This window comes from Tenrec ecaudatus, chromosome 2 (assembly GCF_050624435.1).
Source record: "Tenrec ecaudatus isolate mTenEca1 chromosome 2, mTenEca1.hap1, whole genome shotgun sequence".
Classification (NCBI taxonomy): Eukaryota; Metazoa; Chordata; class Mammalia; order Afrosoricida; family Tenrecidae; genus Tenrec; species Tenrec ecaudatus.
Genome location: NC_134531.1, coordinates 190,111,272 through 190,124,449, shown reverse-complemented (window position 1 = coordinate 190,124,449; position 13,178 = coordinate 190,111,272). Strand labels below are relative to the sequence as shown.

The following is a 13,178-nucleotide window of genomic DNA, read 5'->3' as shown; positions in this document are numbered from 1 at the left end:
TTTCTTCAGCAGAGCTGGTGGTGGCTGTGGACCACCAGCCTATCAGTCAACGGCCGAATGTTATGGAGCATCATCAAGAAAAATGGGGGTGGAAGGCAGAAGAGCAGAGAAAAGGTCAAGGCGAAGTTGGGTGAAGTTCGTTGTATGGAACTTCTCATGTCAAGCCTACTTTGGAAGCCTGGGGCGTTGAGCACCAGATGTTTGGAGTCGGCTGGTTCATGAAGGAAAGCTATTACAAAGGCTGGAGGAGCCTGGCAGCATCCAAAACACAAAAAATACGAAAAGAAGAAGCTGCCCCTTCTGCTTCATGCCTTCACGCCAGATTAGGCGGAGGAAGCTGGTGACCTAGATCTGCACAATGCCATGCGACGCCTGCCAGTCCAATTCTCGCAGCAGAAGCAGGACTCACGGGCCGCTTGTGATAACAGGCACACACACATCAAGGCTTTGAAGACTAAGAAACCAAGTAGGAAGAAGGGAAGCAAATATACCAACGACCCAAGCTAAGTGCATACACACCATTGCCGTCCCTCAGGGTGAAACGTAAAATTCGAACGTATCTGAATTAGAGGCGCATTCCCCAAGGGATTGGAGGGAAATGTGCGATATTTAAATCTTTATAAGTGCACACTTGGACCAAAGTTAACATTGACTCTTAGAACAGACTAAAGATTTTCACATATAACAGTAAAACAATTTAACAGTACAAAATACTAGGTAAGAAGTGTTAAAATTAGACAGCCTCTCTCTATTGTTGGACGTTCAAACCCAGCAGCAGCTCTGAGGGGAAAAGGCGAGGTTGTCTGCTTCCATGATGACTGACAGCCTCAGAAACCGAACATTATGGGTTGGAGCACATTACTCGATGGCAGTGGGTTTGGAGCTTGGGCAGGGGGCAGGGTGGGGGTGTCAGGCAGGGGCTTCATAGAGTACCCTGATGGTTAAGCATTTGCTTCTGAACCACAAGGTTGGGGGTTCACACCCACCAGCTGCTGCACAGGGGTGGGGGTGGGGGAAGAAATGGTGGCAGTCTGCTTCTGTGAAGAGAGACTGCCTTGGAAACCCTAGGGGCGGTCCCTTCTGTCCTATGGGATGACTCCGTGTCCCAGTGAGCTTTGGCTTCCCTGATCTTTTTCTGTCTCCACCTCCCTACCAGTGACATGAGGTGACAGCCCCCACCTCTTTGGCTGACTTGGGGGAGGGAAAGTCATGACCATTCAGAAGAGTAACGTGCACATACCTTTTCTGAGGGAAGAGAGCACAACAGAGGGGCGTAGCAAACACCAAACTAGAAAAAACACACATGAAAGATGAGTTAGTGCATCTTATAAATGGCTGGCCTTTCAGATGCATTGTTGCGTTCATAAAATGAAAGTCTCTTTCTTCCTCGACTTCATATTGCCCGACACAATCATGTCCTGTTTGTGTCATCTTATTATCTAGGACATTCAAAATGAGAGAAAACAAACACACACACACACACACACACACACACACACACACCAGCAATTATCAAGGTAAGAGTTTTGTTAAAAGCGCCTCAGAAATAAGAATCTCAACTCTTGTAGGTTTTCCTGAGGACAGGCTGCTTTTGGTAGCTGTTGTCGGGCTGGCCCCGGGCTTGTGGGCATCCAGTGGCCAGTGGAAATGAGGGCTGCTTGGTCCTGCACCAGGTCCATGGCCCCCTCCAGCATGACCCATGGGATTTTCATTGGCTGAGCCTTGGAAGTAGATCACCAGGCCTTTCTTCCGAGTCCCCCCATCTTGGGAAGCTCCTTGGAAACCTAACCTGCTCGGCATCATAGTGATCGGGGTACAAGCCTCCACCAACAGATGGGCGGTGCCTGTGCACAAGGCGCACTGGCCAGGGGCTGAGCCAGCTCTCGCTCTCGCTCATGGAAGGTGAGCACTCTGCCATTGCACCACGCATGCCCTCCAAGACACACCACTCCTCCCTAGTTACTGGGCACTGATCCCAAATTGTCCCAGCCTGGTCTCATCTTCAAAACACGTGCCCCATATTGCCGGCCCTGAGACTGCATAGCTATCTCAAAAAAAAAAATCAATTCATGCAATGAAGGTTACCCCTACTCACCAGAAGCCAACCAGTCCAACTTGAATAGGCGCGCTCATCCAGGGGAACCTCTGTGGAGAAGCACACCATGTTGAATACTTTGACACATGGACTTTGAGACCAGGTGTTCAATTGGTGAACTTCAGAAACCACGCTCTATGACCAGCCCCGTGCCATGCGATGGAGGAGTGAGATTCTGAGGTCCACATAGCAAAAGCACATCAGCCATGACCTCCCACAACTCTCCATGGTCAATGGACATACACACAAAGATCAAGCCGCTCCTAGTTTTTGCCCTTTGCACTCAGATTAGAAACCGAGTCAGGCTTGGCTATTCTGAGGGGATGGGAACATAGTTACCCCTTAATAATCACTAATTATAAATGACTCCCAGCTGAGAAGGCAGTGCTGCCTGTTGCCGAGGTCTGTGGGTTCATCAAAACCAATTAGCAGGGAGTGGGCTCTGTCTCACGGTGACCCCACGTATGTCAGTAGAACTGTGCTCAATAGGACTTTTTAGAGATAAATCACCAAGCCTTTCTTCCCGAGGGATTTGCTGGTGGACTTGAACCCCCAACATTTTGCTTTGCAGACAAATGTGCTGACCATTGCAGTACCCCACGACTCTGACATGAAATCGACCTGCATTCAAATCATTGTCCTCTCCACAGATGGGGAGAGGGCCCAGAAAGCCCAAATGCTTTACCCTTGGACTTCCTTATCTTTAACAGGAAGGTCAAAATAGCTTCCTAACAGTGTGTGGGTGAAGATAGACCACGAAGCAACGGGTGGTTTCGAACTGTTGACCGTGCAGTTAGCCGCTCGACGTGTAACCACTACAACTATTTCTGGCATAAAACATTTTTTTCTGGTCACATGTACTTTGTCGTGAAACCGAGTGAGTGGGTTTATCTTTTGAAAATACGTACGGTTAGAGCTTTCAGTTTTTTTTTTAAAAAGGTGTGGTCCAACATTCATAATATAAAGAGATGGGACACGTGGTTATCATATAAATACAATCTAAAAAATCATATCACACAAATATAAACTAAAGCAATCTGTGGCCATTGAGTCATCCAGCCTCACCTGTTGACCCCTGCCCCGCATTTCTAAAGAGAATCACACTTCACAGGGGTTTCAACAACTTATCTTGTGGCACGTAGGGTTAAGCCCCCACCTGTGAACCGAGAGGCTGAGGTTGGAACCCCCAGCTGCCCCAGGTGAGAGAGATGGGACAGTCTGCTTCAGTACAGATCTGCGGCCCCAGAAACCCTGTGGGGCCCGTTCTACTCTGTCTGACAGGGCTGCTGGGAGTCCGCAGTCACTTGGCAAGGGGTGATATGGGGTGGGGCTCTTTCGGAAGATCCCCAGGCCTGTTTTGTAAGGGAGGTGCCTCCGGGGGAAGTCAAACCTCCCACTTTGGCTTAGCAGCTGAGTCTGGATCAGCTGCGCCAGTCGTGAATGAGGCACAGTGGCGGTCAGGTGTGCGGGATATAACAGAGTCCACCCAGGTGGTTGGGACTCAGCCCAAGCTGTTCAAGGATCATGACCCCACGGAGGCTTGCCTGAGAGGCATGCTGGGTCCTGGAGGCGACTGCTGGGGTGTGGGGGTGGGGAGTGGAGACAGGCACATCACAGGCTCAGCCCGGGTGAGAAGGCTTGGAATAGAGGGACAGTGAGAAAATTACCAGCAAGAGGAACAGGTCCAAAGACCTGAAGCCAGGGGTCCCACCCCTCAAAGCACAGAAAGAAAAGAACAGTTGATCATGGGCAACCGGTGCTGCACCAGGGTGAAGGATTTTCATAAGGAGTGGGCAGACCCTGCTGAGGTTTCCTGGGCATCGCTGGGCGTGGGAAGGAAAACAACACTGCCTGCAATTCAATAAGGGTGTGGGGGTGTGCTTGTGCAGAGGAGAGCAGCCTCCTCTTTCAAGTGGTCCCCAACACACAGCTCCTGGGCTACCCCGCTTGTCCAAGAGGACAGAGCTGCACGCAGACTCAGAGAAGGGTGTCCTCAGGTCAGGGTGGCCTTGGGCCCCCTCAGAGTGCTCTGGTGGGAGACAAGGCTCTTGGAGCGAAGCCCAATCTGGATGTCATTCCCTCTGCTGACTCTTTTTCGAGCCCCGTCCCTCACCGGAAGCTCCCGCACATTGCAAACCCAGCAAGACACAGCAACCAGCGGCCAGGAGTGCAGTCTGCCCCGGCCCCACCAGGTGCCTCAGAAGGATGTTCCCTAGGGTTCTCCATGGCGGGGCCTTCCTGTGGAGATGTCGTGGGGTGGACTCGAACCTCCAATCTTTCCGTTATCATCAGCTGAGCACCTTAATGGTTCACACCACCCAGGGGCCTTTCGCTGTAGAACTGTTTTACAAATAGACCTGAGCCTGAGACTACACTCGTGGGCTGTACATATTTTATCTTCTGCTGATGCATAGCTGCCCTGTAGGACAGAGTAGAACTGCCCCTGTGGGTTTCTGAGACTGTAAATCTTTATAAAAGTTTAAAGCCTCACTTTTCTCCTGCAGAAAGGCTGGTACTTTTGAACTGCCCACCTTGCATATAGCAGCCCAAGGTACGAGGGGGGACCTCCCCAAATAATTGATTTTCCCTCCAAAAGCAATATATTTAATTTTTAAAACAAAACAATTTTATTACCTTCAGCACAGTCTCCACTACACTTAATACATTTGTCAAATCTGGGATTCCATTTTTGGAAACATTTTTCAAATTCATCTGTTTGGATGGCTGACAGCACCTCCCTCATTTTTCCTTCACCTCTTCTATGTTATCAAATCACTGTCCTTTCACATCCCTCTTCATTCAGACACAAAAAGAATTCGCATGGGTGGAGGTCAGGTGCATAAGGTGGGTTGGACAGGAGAGGCATGATGTTTTTGCCAAAAAATGGCACACTGAGATGGCTGCATGAGCAGGTACATTGTCATAGTGGTAAAACCAGTCCCCCGTCTGCCACAAATCAGGCTTTTTTTGTCCCACCTTGTTATGCTATCTTTTCAGAATCTCTAAATAGAAAGCTTGATTAACAGTGTGATCTGGTGGAACGAACTCCAGATGCATTACCCCCTTCACATCAAATAGGCAAATGAGCATCATCTTGATCTTGATTTCACAGCTACATGCCGTTCTCTTAAATCAGCCTTCACAAAAAATGAGGTGCCAGTAAAACTGCTTTTATGGAAAAAAAATGCATTATAACCAGAGAAACCCTTCCCAGGCAATGCCACTGGGTGCACCAACTCAGAGCCAGTTACTTGATGCTCACCTAGTGGGGGAAAATGAGTATTACAAAAGCCCCGCCCAGCTGAGCTTTTTTCCATTTTTGGTTGTTGTCTGTTTGTTTGTTTTCTTTGGTGGGGGGCAGTATCCCCTGGTATAGCCTACTACACAACCAGCACTCTCGGAGTCAGGATCGACTCAATGGCAGTGAGCTGAGTTGACTACGAACTGATAGAGCTCCTGAGGTTTGGGACTTGTTTGGCTTAGAAATGGAACTGTGCTAACAGGGTATTTCAAATGAAAATTGGAGATAGTGGTTAAACGTAAAAACACAAAAAAAGTTACTCAATGAATTCATTGAATTCAATCACTATTGAATGACATAAACAAAAGAAAAGCTCAAAAACTTGATCTGACTCTAAATTTTTTTGTCCAGATCTTGAATGGTCTACAATAAAATGTGCATGACTTAAGTGTGCAGCATGTTCTGACATGTGTATACACATGGAAACCATCACAGTGAAGGTCAGGAGCAAATCCATCACCCCTAAAACTTTCCTGTTCCCTTGTGCCTCTCAGCAGTGTTTCCCCACCCCCTAGTCAACTCTCCTCTGCTGGGTCACTGAAGACCAATTTGCATTTTCTACAATGTTATGTATGGCATCTATAGTACTACCTAATTTTGAGAGTCAGCTCTGTTGTGTGTTACCAAAAGTCCGTTCTTGTTTTGATTGTCAAGTTCATTATCCCACTGTGTGGATGTAGCACATGTATTTATCTGTTCTGCTGATGAGCATTAGGGTTATGTTTTCCAATGTTTGGCTATTACAAATAAAAATGCTATGAGCATCCACGTAGGTGTGTCTTTTATGGGCATATGCTTTCATTTGTTTTGGATAAATACTGAGAAGTGGGGTGGATCATGTGATAGGAAGATGCCAAATTACCTTCCAATGTAGTTCTGTTATTTAACATCCTCATCAGAAGAGACAGGAGCTCCAGTCCTCCACATTCTCGTCAACACTTGTGATGGCCAGTCTTTAGTTTGAGCCATGTCAACAGGCGTACAGCGGTAGCTCATGCTTTACCTAATGACTAAAGACACTGAGCATCTTCTCCTGTGTTTAAATGTATCTGCTCTCTTCTCGGGTAAAGAACCCTTTATCCATGTTTAAGAGCGGGCTTTGTTTTTGTTTTTTAATGAATGTTGAGTGAGGACTCTGGGTTCAAATAAGAATGCATTCATATTAGACACAGCCTTTGCAAACACTTTCCCCGGTCCGTGGCTTGCCTTCCCCTTCTCTTCCCACTGACTTTCAGTGTTTTACATGTTGAAGTCCAATGTGTCCGTTTTTCTTTGGTGCCTCTGCTTTTTTGGTGATGTAGCTATGAAACCTTTGCCAAGGTCTCGATGCTTTTCCATGATACTTTCTCCTAGAAGCCTTATAGTGATTGATGTTTACATGCAGGTCCATGACTCTTGGTGAATTAATTTCTGTATAAGGCACAGGCAAGTCCCTACACAGAGCCTACAGCCAGCCAACATCGCTCTCCGCGGGTCTTCCTACAAACCCCCGTGCTCCTGAGGAACACATGCCCGCAGCCAGTCCTCTGCAAGGACTGACGTCGCTTCGTTAGTTTAGTGAGACACTTGCTCTGGGGCCTGGGTTGTTATCACCCTGCACTGTGACCGATCATCCCCATGTCTGTTTCCCCTCGTGTTACACACACACTAAGAGCAGGGCTTGTGCCCAATTTCTGTGGCTCTAAGGTCTGGAATGAGTGGGTCAGTCATAGAAGACTCACTTTCCATGTTGAAGACCTGAGTTCTCTTCCCAGCCAGTGCACGCCATGCTCAACCATCACCGTGTTTGCCAGAAAGATCACTAGCTCGTTGCTAATGCTGCTGAGCAACTTTCAGAGCAACTTCCAGACAAAGAAGAGGAAGAAAGGTCTGGAGTTCTACTTCTGAAAATTACTCAAGGAGAGCTCGAGGGATCTGTCACTGGACTGGGCAGCATCTTCTCCTTTGTGCACAGGGTCACCTTTTGTTGGGGACAGAAGCTAACAGTAATGGTGACAGAGCCTAGCACTTTGCTTGGAATATCACAAGCCTTCAGCCAAGGGCTGCAGAATGAGCAAATACATAAGCAAGCAAACAAATGTGACGGTTATGTTAGGTAGCTAGAGAGCCAGCTGTATTCCTCTACATACCAAGGAATTTGGAAACCAATAAAGGCTTAGGGGCATGTGCCAATTCAGGCCCTGGAGCCAGGGAGGCAGTACACCTGGTTGGGCCCAAAGTAGGCCAGGTGGGCTTAATTCAGCCAATGGGGTCAACCAGTACCATCAACCACACCTCCCAGCCCAAGGCCCTAAAGGGCAGAACCTGCAGACCACCTCTCTGATTCTGGCTGCTTCTCTGCTTTCTGCTCAGCTGTGCCTCAGTCTCTCTCTTTCTCTCTCTCTCTCTGTCCTTGGGCCGCCATGTGTGGGTGTGCAGTCCCATGAGTTGCCCAGGTTCAGTGACTGTAAAACCTGAAACGTCTCCTGTCCCTCATAAAAACCTACTTGGATCACCAACCAGGCTTCCATGTGAATTCTTCCTCGGCAAATACAAGGACTGAGGTGGTTCCCACCCTAGAAACCTAACAGTGAGCAGGCAATCCTGAAAATCCAATCTTGAAAATCGGCGAGGAGACATAGAAGGTCCCTGTCTTGAGGGGTCTGTGAAGATCTGCAACTTCGGGGAGAAGGAGAACAGCAACTGGCCAAAGGGAAGTGACCGTGGGAATGACCTTGGGCAGAGATATCACAAAAACAGGTCTTCAAGAAGAGGGAAGGCCCCCGGTTTTCAGCGGTGAAGTTCTGGTTTGCTGCAGCGGTTTCCTTTAGTGAGTCACCTGCCCACCGCTGCCTCATTTCCCCCCAGCACTTCACTTGGGAAAAGATGAGGCGTAGGGGGAAGATGAGTCAGGCTGGATGTTCCCAAAGCTTAGCCTGCTAAGAAAAGCCGAGAATGTTCAATTCCTTTTGTTTGCTGAGGAGCCTGGTCATTTCCCAGATAAAAGCTAGGTAAGTCTTCAGAACAGAGCGCCCCAGGCTGCTGGCACTGTGGGCGGATTCGGAGGCAGCTCTGAGAGAGGACACCACCCACAAGCACATTCACTGCCTTTCAAATGGTACAGGAAAGTGCTTTGAAAATGGAAAGGGAGATTCTTTAACATAAGCAGCCTACTGCCTAGAGGAGCCCTGGGGTTGCTGTCAGGGAAGCATTGGGCTGATAACTTTGGGATCAGTGGGTCAAACCTATCAGTTGATCCCTAGGAGAAAGATGAGGCTGTCTGACCACAGAAACTTACAGACTTAAGCTCTAGGCAGGATCGATATGAGGCAGACTTATGGCAGTAGGTTTGGTTTGGGGGAACCCAGTGGTATAGTGGTTACACATTTGGGCTGCTAACCATGGGATCAGCAGTTCAGATCCACCAGCCACTTCTTGGGGGGAAAGATGAAGCTTTCTATCCTTTGAAGACTAGTCTCAGAAACCCATAGCTGCAGTTCTACCCTGTCCTGCAGGGTCACTGTGAGTTGGCATCGACCAGATGGCAGTGAGTTTGTATGTTTGGATCAGTAGGCAGCCTGGATGGTGCAGTCACGTTCTCAGCTCCTCATCTAAAGATTGGCAGTTCAAATCCACCCAGAGCACCATGGCAGAAGGCCTGGGGTTCTACTTCCATAAGATCACAACCACAGAAAGCCTCCGGGGCACAGTCCAATCCTGACACACCTGCAGTTAGCAGCAGGTAGATCGAGCTCGGCTACAACTGGGCTATCAGCTAGATCCTGTCCCTGAAGTCCTGAGGTACTCACTCACTCTCACTGCCAGTGAGTCAACCCTGGCCCAAAGCACCCCTGTGGGTCTACGAGACTGTTACTGTTTAGAAGAGTAGAAAGCCCTATCTTTCTTCCTTCCCAACTGCTGGTGGTTTTGAACTGGTGACCATGCAGATTGTACTCAACACATAACCATTAACCACATTGGCAAAATAGAAAACAGGCATTCCCAATAAAACAAAAATACAAAACTCACTGCCATGAAGTCAATCCTGACTCAGGGCAACCCTAGAGTGCAGGTTATAATGGCCTCTGTAACTCTTTACGGGAGTAGAAAGCCCTATTTTACTCTTGCAGAGTAGATTCAAACTGCTGACTCTGTGGTTAGCAGTCCAATGTGTAAACACTATGCTGCCAGGACTCCTTTAATATCCATCATGCTTTCTGGAATCAGACATTATGTGATTTGGATGTTATGGGAACACCATATTATGTGCAGTATAAGAGGGAGGGGGTAAAAGTTCATGGGGGAAAAAACATTATCCTTTCATTCAATTTCCCACAAACTTTCTGAAGTCCCTCTCGTGTTTTTATAGGTGCAATAGACCCAGATCAAAGTAACTCCCACACAAGCTGTCTTGGCTTTCTCTGAGAGCCTGGAGCTTCAAGGCTTGCAAATTTGTATGTGCAATTGCCTCTTCCTGGATGAGCCAGGGGAACCTGGTCAGCTAGGAAGCCATGAGGGATGCAATGGGCCAGCCCCAGCCCAGCATCTCCGCCCAAGGCATCAACTCACAGCGTGGCCAGGTAGAGCCCGAGCAAGCAGCATCTGCATAAGCTATGGCTGTGTCCGAGGCAGCTGTGGGAGCTGAGGCTGTCCCAGTGTCGCAAACCTAAAGCCAGCCCTGCTTCTTGTCCTCCTCCCAAACAAGCCCCTCTTTTCTGACTCCAAGATGGGGATGCAGCTGGAATTTTCCCAGTGAATATTACACAGCTGCATAACTCACTGCCATTGAGCTGATCTCACTCAGTGACCCCACAATCCCTGTCCCTTTGGGGGTCTGAGCTGTCATATCTTTGCAGGAATAGACAGCCTGATCTTTCTCCAGTGGAGCCTCTTGGGGGTTCTCACCCCTGACCTTGTAATAAGCACCTTAATCCATAGCCCACTAAGCCATCGGGACTGCAGAGCTGTGTGTCAATGGGCTGTTTCTGACTCAGGTCAGCCCCAGGTGAGTCGGAGGAGAACACTCCCCCATGGGGTTATCAATGGCTCGCTTTTCAGAAGTAGATGGCCAGGCCTTTCCTCCAAGGTGTCTCTGCATGGGCTTGAACCCCAAGCCTTCTGCCTAACCACTTTCACCACCCAGGGACTCCAAACAGAAGCAGCCATATTTTTTCAAAGCAAAATCTTCCAGTGGAGCTTCAGGCAGACCCCTTCTGTAGGTCATGATGTGCTCAGACCATTGGGATTTTCCCCTTCTGGACCCTGGAGAGTGGTGCTGAAGCCAGACCATGAGGCCCTGCCTGCAGGAGGTGGGGTGGCCAGCGGCTTCTGTGGTCCTGGGAAGCAGGGCAGCTCATTCCTAAGAGGCTTTACTGAAAGGCAAGGATAACCGAATGGGTATTCATTTTATTCTGCCGAAAAAGCTTGAGGCAGTGTGACAAGGACGGGCCACAGCAGAAATAAGCCAGCAGATTGAAGACCGCTCCAATTCTGGAACACCCCACAGTGCCTGAGCAGAACCCTGCACCACAGGGTCTTCAAGGGCTGGGGTTTTACAGAAGGTGGGGCTAACTGCTTACATCACTGGCCAGTTCCCGCCTAAGAGAAAGTGCCCAGTTACAGTCACGGCAGCTTCATCTGTCATAACAAGACGATTATGCAACACGCCCACGCCTGTCTCCTGCCCAGTGTTTGCCGGTGATGAGTGTTAACTGCAGCAACCCCAGGGTGAGCGCAAAGGCAGAGGAGAATGAAGGAAGGGACGCCTTCACTCACACCCTCTCCTCTCACCTCACGGCCTGACCTCAAGTCTCAGCACTAAGGGAGGCCGAAACGTGGATGCTCTTACGCACATCCTGGGACCCCAAGTGGGAGCCTGTGAGGCCAGCAGTGTGGCCAATATCCAGATGCTGAGCCAGACTTGGTGGAATAAAGTCCCCTGTCATGGAGAGGAGACAGGAAGGTCCAACCTCTGCTCCAGAGCCGTACTGCCCACATCCTTCAGCTACTTAATTGGCATTGGAGGGGTACAGAGTAAAGAACAGGGGAGCTTAAATGCCGGGGTTGGTGCCGCGGCAGGTGACCGCCGGTGCACTCACCGTCACTTGCAAGTTGGTGGCAATCACAGTCTTGTTATTCTCTTGGCTGAGAGATCCCACTTTCTATTCCTCTCTTGCAAAAGCTGCCTCTTTGACATCAGACAAAGGAATAGGATAGGATGAAACATGTCCAGTCCTTGTACCCATCTTGAAATCTAGACTTGCCTTAAGATCCTGATTTTGCTGAAATTCAATAGGAGGGGGCAGTTTAGTTTCTTAGGAGATGTTGCTCCCCAAATTGATCATGTCAGAATCTTCAGAATTGTAAGCGTCAAGAAGATGGCCAGTTATAAATAGTCCATAAAAACCATTGTTTCACATCCCACTTTGGTAAGTAGTAACTGGGATCCTAGAAGCGTATGAGCACCCATCCGGGATGCAGCTACTGGTCTCTCCCCATCCAGAGTAGAGAAGAGTGATGGCCACCTGGACTGATGGGCCGAGCAAACCCTGACTCTGTGACCAGAAGGACTAGATGGTGCCCCACGTCCACTACCCAGTGCTCTGAAAAGAATCACAGAAGGACCTGGATAGAGTGGGAGAGAAATGTGGGATGGAACTCATAATCCTCCAGAAGATCAGCAGAGTCAGATACAGAGTGGTGGGACTGCCCCCAAGACTACAGCCCCCACCCTCCAGGTCTTAAACTGAGCTCCCCTGTGAGTTAGAAGCAGCAACCATTTCAGACCAAGAGCAGCCTCTGCCCAAGGACACAGTTCAGAGGGTTGGAGAAGAAGGACGATGGAAACCGAAACACGAGGAGGCCGTAGGCTAGGGGATGGTCTTGAGGGGATTGCAACTGATGAGTTGAATCAGAAAGTGTGTACATTGTTGAATAGACAACTCTCATCTCCCCTGAAAACATTCACCAAATTCACAATTAAATATTTGTTTGTCTTTTTAAAGTCCGTCAACTACCTGGCAAGTCAGACAGTTGCTTGGATCAATAGATACTCTAGTTTCTATGTCATAGCCCAAAGACTCATCAAAGCAACCTCAATAGAGGGGAACACAGGATCTGTACAAGACCTGCAAAGCTAAGAATCCACAGATTGGTAACTTACTGTCAGGGCAGTGGAGCATGTGGCGGCTGGTCCTCCCACCACTGTAGTGCCCCTCCCCCCCTGGATCTACAGCGGGGGTGGGGGATAGCCCATTCCAAGACCTACAGTGGAGAGCTGGAGCACGTAGAGCAGGGAACCATAAAGGCACGGCCTTTCCTGTGAGTGCGTACTATGATAGGGACCCAGGTCCCCAGGGTGAGTGGTACGGCAGGGTAGGCTGCAGCTGCCCGCCAACTGTTTTTTGGACTAGCACTGAGAAGGAGGAAGAAGCTGGCCCGAGGTGGAGTGGGATGGCAGGAGACTATGTCTCTCTCGTGAGAACAGCACACAATCTAAACATTTCGGGCCGCAGTTGACTCCGGGTTATTGAAACTGCGGATGAAAATGAATGTTGGTATGTGGTTGAATCCTGTGCTTAAGACCAGCAGAAACTCACCCCGAGGGACCTTTGCCGGCATGTGTTTCCTCTGTGGCCCAGGGCTTTGGGGAGTTCCTCGGGAATTCCCCCGAGAGCAAAGGGGGGGGGGGGGCGCCAGTCACTGCGGAGCAACCAGGACACTCCTTTGTGCCTTTCCCAGCGACTTCTTAGACAAAGCAGTTCCCAACAAAGCTCAGGTAAGGTAAGTCCTGGACTTCCCCAA

General features: G+C 49.3%; 1 protein-coding gene across 2 annotated transcripts in view; it reads right to left on the bottom strand.

Moving 5' to 3' along the window:
* SFXN1 (sideroflexin 1) overlaps positions 1 to 13,178 on the bottom strand; it is a 67,422-nt gene that overhangs the window by 10,350 nt on the left and 43,894 nt on the right. For both annotated transcript variants that reach the window (XM_075541976.1, XM_075541975.1), the window contains exons 9-10: positions 2,096 to 2,145; positions 1,241 to 1,288 (exon numbers count right to left, since the gene is read on the bottom strand). In XM_075541976.1, coding sequence (XP_075398091.1) covers positions 1,241 to 1,288; positions 2,096 to 2,145 — 98 coding nt within the window. The remainder of the gene's footprint in view (positions 1 to 1,240; positions 1,289 to 2,095; positions 2,146 to 13,178) is intronic.